This window comes from Leopardus geoffroyi, chromosome A2, assembly GCF_018350155.1.
Source record: "Leopardus geoffroyi isolate Oge1 chromosome A2, O.geoffroyi_Oge1_pat1.0, whole genome shotgun sequence".
Lineage (NCBI taxonomy): Eukaryota > Metazoa > Chordata > Mammalia > Carnivora > Felidae > Leopardus > Leopardus geoffroyi.
The window spans coordinates 74412116-74424196 of NC_059331.1; the positions used below are offsets into that span (position 1 = coordinate 74412116).

Consider the following 12081-nt stretch of genomic DNA (forward strand, 5'->3'; position numbering starts at 1 on the left):
TGGAAGGATGCATTGAGATTTTTATTACCGTATTTCACCGACTGTTTCATATAATAACATCTATGAATTTGGGAAGTATCTTACAATTACTGCATCTGGGCATTGTGTTGTGGTTTAACCGGCAAGATTTTTCCTAAGTGGTGCGTAAGATACTGGTATATTTCACAATTAATACTGTCTAAGGGTAATATTATAAGCTGTAGTTCAAATTTCCAATTTCAAGCAACAATTTCCCTGTCCTCCCAGCCACTCTCCCAACATAAATATATAACTGAAATGTTGGAAAAACTATCCAAACACAGTTCAATTTTATATAAAATATTTAATTTTTAAAACACAGGCTATTCATGTCACATAAATATCTTCAATTTTCGGTTAGCTGCTGTGGTCAGCAGAATTATCAAGTGTGACTATTAAGAATAACTTAGATACTGTCACTTATAGGAAAGTCTAAAGCGCTAAGACTCACCATATTAAAATTTGAGATAGTTGAATACTGTAGCTATTTTGCTAAATTTGAAGTATTTCTTCACCTCCTGCAATGTAGTTTTAAGTTGTTAGTACTCAAAATTCAAATAAAAGCAAAATAATTTTTCTTCCATTCATTTTTCTCCCCAGTAACAACAACAAAAAAATTCCATCAAAAAAATAAAATGATCAACTGACATCAACTCATTTTATAGCAGTAAAATGGTAAAATATCCACTTTAAAATATCCTTGCTGTCACCAAACTGTAATGCTTCCCATATAGTATTTTGAAATGAAGGTTCACAAGTCAGAGGGCATGGGGTTAAAAGACTGACTTTAGAACTGGAGCAAATTTCCATTCTAAAACAGCTCTTCCGATTTACAATTCCAATGAAAAAGTAAGTTACCAGGAGAAAGAACAGTTAAAACAAAATGGTTAATTGGCACAGCTCTCATCTCCAGAGCTTATTTTTCCATTCAGGGATACTGGAAACACTGGTTATTCACCTTTGGTTCCTTTTGAGAATTTATTGTAATTGTACGTGTGCCTGAGCGTGCACGAGAAGTTAGTTAGACTTGACACCATTACAGCTTACATAGGGTTAGTCCATCCTTCCTTGCTGCTTTTAATAAAAGAGAAAAAATGCTAAAATGAACTAAAGTTGCTCTAAGTCTGGCAGAAGTCCTAATAAACCTCACAGAAGGTGAGAGGAAGGAAGAGAAGAGGTTTTCTCTCACTACTTTTTCTTTTTGTTTCAATAAATTCAGTGTAGGCAAAGTTTCTAGTTAACAAACTGAACGGCTTTTTCTTAAAATGGCAATTGCATAACTTAAAATATGATGTCTGCCTCCCCTTCCCCCATGAACTTTAATAGAATCAGGCAATTCTGTTTATTAAGCCTTGCTTCTGCACTACTGCCCTCCAATTATCCATGGCAAAAGGAAAACAGGGACAATATGGCAGCCTGAAAACGGGTACTCTAAAATTCTCATTTAGCTATTACTTTCAACCACTTAAATGATGTAACTTTTTAGAACTTCTTGGAAGTAACACGATACTGACTGGAGTTCTAATCCCTTTCTTTGCTCTCACGCTCCTAGCAAGACAAGGTGGTAGTGGAAGGTAACATAGCCCAAAGACAGGCAGGAAAGAAGAAAGTGTGACAGGCAGAGGGAATGAGTCTAGCGGGAACTGAACAGGCAGCAGTCCCTAAACACTGGAGAGCTCCCTGCCTCTTCAATACAGTATTGATTCCCTTTAGAAGACAAAATGGGTGTAAAGGTTAACTGCTTTTTCAGACCTTCAGCTTACCTGTTAAGGCACTTACTTACCCTCCCCACCCCATATTTTTCATATAAAACCCACTATTTCATTTGAATGCATTTTGCTCGGCTATGATAATCTGCAAAATAAAACAAAAATAACGTTGACCATTTTTTTTTATAAAACTGTTGCATCAAGAGAAAGGTTGTGTTTTATTTTCTGAAGTGAGCACAAAGTACACCTTTCACAATAACACTGGAAGCAGGTGCAAAGACTGACAGTGACCTTTGACTAAAGGTAGCTTTGTAAAAAGAAAAATACCAAATAAATCAGTGCCCTTTCTGATTGTTGTAAAACTGGAGGGGGGGAGGGGTTGGTTGGTTGTTACATAAAAGTTGGTCCAAACTTACAAAAAAAGCACAAATGTGCATAGTTCAGAAGATCTGCAAGAGGGCCATAAAAGACTCTTATGTCCCTAAGATTAGCATCCACGTAAAACTGCAAGAATACAAAATAAAATTGTTAACTAGAATTTGTGAAGATGTACAATCAATAGATCTAGTTTTTAGAACAGCATGAATTTAAGCAAAGGTTTTTTTTTTCTTTTTTTTTTAACTATTGTATGCAAGACCCTTTTCCACATAAAAATAAAGCTGTTGTTGAATTAATATTATTCAAGTCTCTTGGATTGCTGCCTTAAATTGCAGCTAGAAAAGTCTTTCCAGATAAAAATGATGTGCCTGAGGAAAAACAGATACTCAGTATGGTAACCCTCTGCCTCGACCTCTGCCAGCTGATGTGCTAATGTGTCCCCTGTATCCTTGTGAATATCCAGGTCCTTGGGCAGGAGAAGTCCAGGTCTGTCCATGCATGAGGCCGGGGCCACCTGGGTTTTCCTGTAAGTTACCACCATAGTTATAGTTGTGCATCTTTGCTGGCAAAGGATGAGTACTCTCTGGCCCTGTGGGAGGGTCACTGCTGTTCGCCAGGACTGCAATGGGGCCATGGCTATATTCAAATCTATGGTCCTTGTCTCCACTGAACAACATGGGACCAGTATTGAGGTAAATGTCTCCGTATCCAGCTACTGAACTGGGAAATGACTCGGAAAAGGCAGAAGGCTGAGGTGGACCACCAGAATGAGATGAAGAAGTACTGTAGTTATCCAAAGACTGAATATCTGAGTTTCCAATGAAGCTACGTCGTTCCAATGGTGGAGGAGCAGAGCTACTTCCCAGACCATCATTGCTAACATAAGGAGCGGAAGAGAAAGAAGAGGATCCAAAATTGTCCTTGTAGTCTGATGTGGGCACATAAGTGTCTCCTGCCTGGTAATCCATACCACTTTCTCTTTTGGGATCATCCTGGGGCTGATGCTGAGCGAGCAGCTGTAACAGGGCGGCTTTCACTCCGGCATGAGGGTCAGTTAACGAAGAACTGGTGGTGGGTACGTGCTGGTTTTCTGTCCGATAATCCAGATCTTCTTCGGTCACTGGTGGTGGTTCAGGCGGTTCAGGAGGTCGCTGATCAGGAGGGAGGATACGAGGCCGGTCCGGTTCTGGGGTGAGCTCCAACATCCTCATATCTTGGTGCTGAATGAGGTCATCTTGCCCTAAGTGAAACAAAGCAAAAAGAAAAGGAAAAAAAAAAGAGACAGAGAGTCAAAAGTGATCATGGAAAACTACGTGTTTCAAAATAGTCAGTTTCCTACAGGTGGTCCTAAAGAACATCACAAGTTCCAGAAGTTCCATCTCCAGCAAAAAAAAAGGAACGAAAGAAAACAGGGATATAAATACTAATATTGCCTGCTACCATTTAGGTCTGTGGTGACTGAAAAATTTAACTGCATTGGACTTTTCCAAGGTATCTCACATCTATCTATTTATTGCCTGAAGAACAAAAGCTACCGTACACACACAGTTTCTGCCTTGCTCAATCATGTTGTTGTAGTTGGAGTAAATTATTTCTTCCATCAGAGGTTTACATGAGAAAAATCTCTGGCATTCTTAATGAGCTACAGCACACATGGGTAATTTGTCAAAGAATCTACTCCTCCTAGGAGTCAATGGACTCACGAACCAACCTATGACCAGTGACCTGGGAATTTTCAGAACATCTACTCCTAGCAATGCCACCAAACGATACACATCAGAGACCCCCCACCCCCTCCCGCCATCAAGAAAAACAGTGTGGACACTGTTAGCGGTCTGCTCTCTGCACACTCACCCGATGCCGGAGTGCTAGGTTCTGGAGGTGGCCTGAGTTGTAATGACGCTTCATGTCCCGATCCATTTTCCCTCTCTTCCAGTAGCACGTCTTTCTGCTTGGACTGCTGGGCCTTTATTAACTGAGTCAGCAGAACTGCGAACGCGCTCTGCACGGCCGCCTGGGCAGCATCAGTCTCCACTTTAGGCTGCGCGCTCTGAGAAGAAGGCTGAATTCCTCCCAATGGTTTCGAAGACTCCTGTTGTGGTGTGGATGGGTCTGTCTGTTTTTCACCTGTTGCCAAAATTCCAGCAGGAAGGTTTATTTTATTTAGCTGCTGTTGAGTCTCAGAGTTTACCTTAATGTTCAACACTTGGACAAAATCAGCCATATTAACACTTGTTTTAGACTGTAGTAGGTTTAGTAGAATTGCCAATTCACTGTGGTTTAACTGCTGTCCAGGGCCTGTTTTTACTAAAGACAAAATTTGTATTAATTAGAATTGCCATAATTCACAGCACACCCCGCCCCCCCCAAATGGCTCTATATTACCCTATTAAAATGCCCATTTGTGGGACAGTGTGTAGGAAACACTGTGAAACAGGAATCTCAGTCTGGTTCTAATTTCATGTACGTACATTTAAGATGTAACTGCACATAAGTCAAAACAACAACAACACACTGCGGCCCGTTTTGAAGAATTCTCTTCAGGGCTCAATAGTTCAAAAGGAAAACCAAGACTACTGCTGGAGCCCCCTACGGTAGGTGTGAGTGGGATTCGCCAGCTGTGAGCAGGGACTGGAGGCGGCGGCGCGGGGCAGCTACAGTGTCAGGCACTCTTGAAGCATTTGGGATCTTTCATTCCTCGCAACAACCTTGAAGGCACCCTCTATTATTACTCCCAGTTTGTTTGTTTTTAAACTGAAGAAGAAACTGACATCCAGGGGCACTAAATAATTTGCCCAAGGTTACAAACTCTGTAAGCGGCCAAGTTGAGATCAGAACCCAGGTATTCTGATTCCGGAGTCTGAGCTCTTAACTACTCACTAAAATCATCTTAAATAAGCTCATCTAAAATCATGCTTATTATCTGAGGACCTAACCTGATTTTGCTGTAAATTCAAACTGAGATGTTATAGACTCCTTAATAAAATGTATTTTATTCAAATTACCTTTTTTTTTTTAAGGTAAGTCCCTTAGGGTAACTTAGGAACTCCTACAGAAGCATGCTTATAATGCTCATGCAAGATGGTATTAACTCATCACCAACAAAACAGATGGCGTTTTTCAATTTTCAGTTGAGGCTCGTGACGGTTTACACAGGTTCTCGTGCAAGCTTCTCTGAGCCACACATAACGAGGCTCGAATGTGTATGATACCACAGAAGTTCAGCGACACTACCCTGATAAGCAATTTCTATTATAAGAATGATGAACCAACAGAAGAGAAACTCCAAGAAAATAAAAAACTGATGAGTAACGCTCTCCTTTTATTTTCTCTCTTTATATATACTTTAAGAGCCTTTTTATTACTTTTTAATGTTATTTGTAGGTTAACTCAAAACAAACTTTTGCAAGTTCTTCCTGTGACTCGCAGGCATTAAGAAACAAAGAGCCATGTCTGTTTGCTGCATCCTAAGAGCCAGTTTCCCCTCATTTTCCATTTTATTTCTACATCAGCAGAGGCAGGCTCTGTGTGAGCTTGCAAGTATTCTGTAACTATGGTGTCTCCTCTAACAAAAAGGGCATTTTCTTTTAAAATAAGACAGTTGATGATGAAGAAAATGAAGCAGAGATGATTCATTCCTATTTCACAAAACCAGGATTCTTCTTAACAGTGACAGTTTCAAAAAAAGGAAAACAAAAGATAAAATGAAACTCTGAGCAACAAATAACAATTGCTTTTGGTTTGTAAAGTAATGTACCAGTACTTTAATGCAGTCTGACCAAGGTCAAGTATAAGCTTGCAGATTACATGGGAAAGCATTAATGGTAAATCTTTCTCAGCTAATCTACTCTATATTTATATCCAACCACCAAAGTTCAATCTGATCAGATCTGTTTTAATCAACTAACTGATCTTTAAAACTAAATGACAGAATGAGTTTAAAAACATTTCTGACAACACTCAAGAGGCCTAATTCTCATGAAGAAGATTACTCTTATGACAGACTGATCCAGAGGAAGAAATTTAATAAGTTTCCCCCAGATAGCCTTCTTTATCATACTTCAAGTCATTTTTCGAACAATATGAGATTCCAATTTTTGAGATTCTATAATATAACAGGCCATGTAGTAAGAGTGATCTGAGGACATTATAAACAGAATGAAAGAACTTCTATTATGAATTTTGGCTGTCTTCCTGTATCTTTCTATGGATTCTTGCCCTAGGGGGAAAAAGGAAATAGAGAAATCTGACCATTCACTAATCATATGTAATTTGATGCTCTTCTGAAGTGCCTCTTACCTTAAGATTGTTTCATATTGTGATGCCAGTAGCAGTGAAATGTCTATACTGGCACAAGCAATTAACAGGGAAATGTCAAGTTTGGTGAGTAAATCTTAATGTTTTAGCCACAAATGCTTTAACACGATAGCAACATAATCACAGCTAGCCACAAAACGAGGGAAGAAAACCAACCCGGGAAGCATTACTGACCAGGCGCTACGTTCGAGTTGCCCTGAGGTTTCAGCTGTGAAGACGGCAGCACGCCCTGCGGTGTGCTGGTCCTGCTGTCATCTAAGCCAAGAGACAAGTCCTTTCTGGGGGCTTTAATTGTTGAAACATCATCGGTCATGCCCATCTGCTTCTGTCTTCTTCGCTTTTTACTCCACAGCTCATGACAATCTTGCCATAAAGGAAGACTGGAAAAAAAAAAAAGGTATCAAATTGTTTGTCAGTGTTATTTCTTAACGACAACCAAAACCTGCTAATGTTTCCTACACAGCACCAAAGCTGCCACCCCACACCCCTGCCAGTTGATCTTGAAGACTCCATACACATGCTGTGTGAGCCCCTCAACAAAAATCATCCTTGAGGCCCCACCTCTGTCAGGGATTCACTTTTACAAATGGACTGTTTTTCTGTGGCTTCTGAATAATTGACAAATAATCATTTATTAAAACTATGAATGAAGGGGGCGCCTGGGTGGCTCAGTTGGTTATGCATCCGACTTTGGCTCAGGTCATAATCTCGCAGTTCGTGGGTTTGAGCCCCGTGTCGGGCTCTGTGCTGACAGCTTGGAGCCTGAAGCCTGCTTCGGATTGTGTGTCTCCCTCTCTATCTGCCCCTCCCCCGCTCACGCTCTGTCTCTCTCTCTATAAAAAATAAAACATTAAAAAAAATTTTTAAAACTATGAATGAAGAACACATGTTCATAAAACTTTGTTACTATTATCCTTGGTGCAGTCTTTTAAAGCCAGTTCTTATCACAGCACACCATACACTGAACAGGACATGGAAAAAAAGGCAAAAAATATGCCATTCGCAGGAAATGGAAACAGGATTAAAGAGTAGTAAAGGCTAGGAGATAACATTTGTGAAAGGCTTTCTAGTAAAAGCTTTTTACTTTTTTAATACCCTCTTATTTACTTCCATAATCAAATGCTCTAAAATGAAACTATGCTACAGAGAAGGTTCAAAAATAGGTAGTCCAGGCTAATTACTCATCAATAAAGAGTTCTGAATACCTAGCAGCTATCAAAATTACCCACAATTCTGGAACAGTTCTACCTTCATTAATGTAATTTCTTAAAACTGACAACACTACAGAGTAACTTTTGCCTAAAGAAAGATGTAAGTGGTTGATTTATAAATGTTTTCTTCTTATCCTAATAAAAATTCCAATGGGAAGTTACTATTATATCTATTTTAAAGATGAGAAAATTGAGGCTTGGAAAGGTTAATAAACTTGCCCAGAATATCTACAAATTCTCTTAAGCAGCCCCAACCTGGTTGATACAGCTACAAGTCTTCAACCTGGGTGTATTCACCTCTAAGGATGCTTTTGAAGGGGATGCACCTGAAATGGTTTTAAAACAACTAACATAGCTTCGTGTCCTTTCCTACAATTGACTTTGGAGAATGGCCTGCACAGCAAGTTCTTTCACACCTCCTCTTTCACAATTACTCTCATCTCATGTTACAAAATAAAGGCATATGCAACAATATGGTCGAATCTTAGCAATATAATATCAAGTAAAAAAAAGTCATTCCCAAAAGATTACAAACAGCATGACACCCTTTTATAAAATTAAAAACAACTAAAAATTTTAAAATATAACTTTTTATGAGTACATATAGATGGCAACAAAAGTATATACAAAAGAAAACAGGGATGATGGTTACCTCAGGTGGAGGAAGGCAAGGGGATAGGTCGTGGGGCAGGGGGTGGGGAGAGGGTATGATATGACTAACGTAGGTTATTTCCAAGGTTCTAGCTTTTATTTGGTAGGTTCATGGCTGCTTATTAACATCATTTAAAATAACTAATTAAGTAACTAAAAGAAAAAAAAGAGAGCCATGCATGGACCAATGATGAGTGACACAAGGATTATGATTAAACCAAGTCTATGCACCTGAGGTCCAAAAACAAAACAAAGGCATACCTCTCAGCCATCTTACTATGGTGCATTGCCTCAGCGTGTAAAAACCTCCTGGAGTAACAAACAAAGGTACAATTTGAAATATTGATATTGGGAAGCTTTAAGGCATCATAAACCCGCCAAAGACCTTCCTTTCTGTGTGTGTGTTTATGTATTTTAAGATGTGTGGCCTTAGCCCCTGCTGGGATATTCCGAATTCAGATATACTGCGGTACTCAGAGTGGGGCAACAGGAGTGACTTCACTTCTTCCACCCTGATGCTCTTGCAGGAGAGCCCCATAACGGGAAAGCAAAGAAATCCACGGGAAAGGGCTTCTGGGCTCCCTCCCACAATTTAAAGCTGAGAGATTCTTTATGGATGATCTCCACGCTCATCTCTAGGAAAGACCAACATTACCCAACCAATAGCTGTAATGTATAGGTTAGTGATGCAGACTCTGGATATACCGGCAATGTTTTCCAGGATGACCACATTTTTATGTGCTTTTTCTGAAGGTTCAAATACCGGCTCAGCCACTTACTTATTGGCTCTCATTAGGCAAGTAACTTGACCTCTGTGCCTCAGTTTCCTTATCTTTAAAAATGAGATTAACAATATAATCTACTTTATGGGGTAGAGGTAATGATATATGTTAACATATGTAAGCGCTGGACAGTGCCCCTCACATAGTAGGCACTGTATTCACGCTTGATACCCATTTATCATCACTCCGTAAGATAGTTTAAAACTACTTTTATCAAATCACTCACATCATGAAATGCTTATTCCAATTACAGTTGATCATATTTTATCTTATAAATTGTTCAGTGCTTTTCACTTGCTGTTGAGAAAAAATAAAATTATAGGCTAGCTGTCACTCTTTCACTTTTTAGTAATATGTTTTTTTCTTTCCATTAAATATGCCAGTAAAGTTTCGACACCACATCTAATATAATTAATGCAGTTGTTTTGTTTTTTTGTTTTAATATCCTATTCTCATTTGATTATTCCTAAAATTAATCACAATATCATTATACTTTCAACCTGAATGCTTTAGTGATGCATCCTGTAATTTATTACTGGATTACAGCCTGTTCACCAAAATGTGTATTAATATGCCTTTTTTTTTTTTTAATATGCTTATTTTTAATGGAGAAATGCAGTCAGGTGTGTTCTGGTAAAAATTAAGTACATTTAGGTGATGTGTTTGACAATATGGACAGGTTCCAATTAGGTTATATGACAGATGTTTTCCATTAATTAAATGGGATGTATCTACAGTTCCAAGGTTTTCACAAAACCATGCATTTTAAAAATGTAATAAGAAAAAAGATGTAACATATAGATTGGCGAAGTTGTACTGACGTTACATGTTGACACCCTAAACTTTTCCAAGTATACTTACTGGATGAAATAAGTGTTAATAAAAGAAAAAGTACGAAGTATAAGAAATCATTTAATTAGATACTAATAAAGCTTCTTTAGTTTATTTTCTCAAAATTTGAAAAAATAAATAATGAATGACTCTTAAAAATCTTTTCAAGCCATAGGCTTTCCAATTCTTTACTGTCAAGAAAATTAAAACAGAACCTTAAATCGACATCTGAAAGGTCATTATCATAATTTCTGATGACAGATCACTCTGTGATTTTTGGACATAATATGGAAGGAGTGCAAAGAACTCAGTGATAAAACTATGACAAAAGACCATTTGTTCGCAAAGGCTTACTTACAAGGGTACTTATAAAAAGAAAAGAATAAAATTACAATTAATGTGGAACTCTCTCATTCTAGAATGAGTAATATTAATTGGTAGATATAAAAAAAAATCACAGTTCTACCTATTTCATTAGGTTGCATTTACAAACAAATTTATTAATTTTTTCTTTCCTTAAAAAAATGTTTTTAATTGGAATATAGTTACCATATAATTTACCATATAATATTATATTAGTTTCAGGGCTACAACATAGTGAGTCAACAATTTTCTTTCCTTTTTTAAACTGAAATATGTACTAGCAATATTCACAATGACCATCTGATCAAGGAGAAAAAAGCTTAAAATCAGAAAAATTTTAAGATTAAATTTCCATTTATATACATATATTTGTTTTAAAGAAGTTCAATATGGTAATCAATAAAATACTTTCAAGCATAAATATGTTACATTAAAAACCTGTGAAATTAATATAAGTTCCAGATTAAAAAAAGGGACACTGTCCAATTGTTGAAGAGTATTCTGTATTTTCTAAATGAATCTTGATGAATATCAAAATGCTAAGATATTTTGATCCCAGTGGGTACATTTACAAGAAGTGAGATAACTGCTCCATTTAAAAGTGTCAACACTTACCATACACTGAAATTTACATCTTTTGCAACTATCTCCACCCTTGATTAAAACAAGTTTAGATGTTAATTAAAAATATGCTCAATATAATTTTTACCAGGATTCTTTCATGTGGGCCACTTGAACCAGGAGATCAACTTAGTATTACCAATAATGGGAGAAGAGTGACCTTACATTCCTCCTGATAGGATAGAGCAGGAAGCACACATCACTACCTAAGTACTATTCTTGACAAAAAAAAAAAAAAAGTTATTCTAATTTTGATCACAAGAAAGCAATTACAGCCAAAATGTAGAATGTTTTACAAAATAGCTAGCTTGAACTCTTCAAAAATGCCAATGTCATAAAAGCCCTCCCCCAAAGAGCAATTAAAGACTGAAAAGAATTACAACCAAATCCAATGAGTGAGCTTTGACTGAATTCTTCATCAAAAAAACACAAAAAACAAAACAAAAACTATAAAGGAAATTACTGGGACAACTGGAGAAATTTAAATATGGATTGCCTACTACATACTGCAATGTTAAATTTCTTATGCTTTATAATGGCACTGTAGTAACAAAGTCCCAGTTCTTATAGCTACATGACAAATCATTTTTAAGTATTGTGTCACTTCCACAATACAATATTCAGATATTTCAGGACAAAAACCTTATATATAGTGTAAAGCAAATGTTAATAATTATTGAATCTAGGTGAATGACACATAAGTGCTTATTGTACTGTTCTTCATATTTTTCTGCAGAGGTGAAATTTTTCCAAATCAGAAGTTATAAAAGATATACTTTGAAGGGGTACTGGTGCCAAAGTCTCAAGCCTGCTGATATATACCCACAAGCAAAGAACAACAACAACAACAACAAAAACCCCACCATGAAACAATTAATTAAACAGCGAATGATTCAGGTCCTTCAACATGTTAAGTGATAGATCCTTTCTGCCTGTCAAATCATCCCACAATGTCTATTCATATAATTCAATAAAAACCTAATGAAGTTGAACGTGAAGGTCTCAGAAATAAAGTAAGTCCAATCTAAGTGATAAGTGGAAGAGCCAGGATTTGAACTCCAAAGCCCATATTTGTTCATTCACAATATACTCATTTTATTACATGGAAACATTTTATTATAGGGATAGGCCTGCTTTTGTGACACTCATCGTTCAGTTTTTAAATTACTATAAAAATCCCTACAAAAGTTCTAGGTCCTA

General features: G+C 37.2%; 1 protein-coding gene across 4 annotated transcripts in view; it reads right to left on the reverse strand.

Annotated features, from left to right (window-relative positions):
- Positions 1-302: 302 nt before the first annotated feature.
- Positions 303-12081, reverse strand: part of CDK13 (cyclin dependent kinase 13) — a 129975-nt gene continuing 118196 nt past the window's right edge. Inside the window, exons 12-15 of one of the 4 annotated variants that reach the window (XM_045494355.1) lie at positions 8546-8593; positions 6597-6802; positions 3960-4232; positions 303-3345 (exon numbers count right to left, since the gene is read on the reverse strand). In XM_045494355.1, coding sequence (XP_045350311.1) covers positions 2492-3345; positions 3960-4232; positions 6597-6802; positions 8546-8593 — 1381 coding nt within the window. In that variant the 3' untranslated portion in view covers positions 303-2491. Of the gene's footprint in view, positions 3346-3959; positions 4413-6596; positions 6803-8545; positions 8594-12081 lie in introns of all 4 variants that reach the window. The other 3 variants (XM_045494353.1, XM_045494356.1, XM_045494354.1) reach the window with 3 other exon arrangements.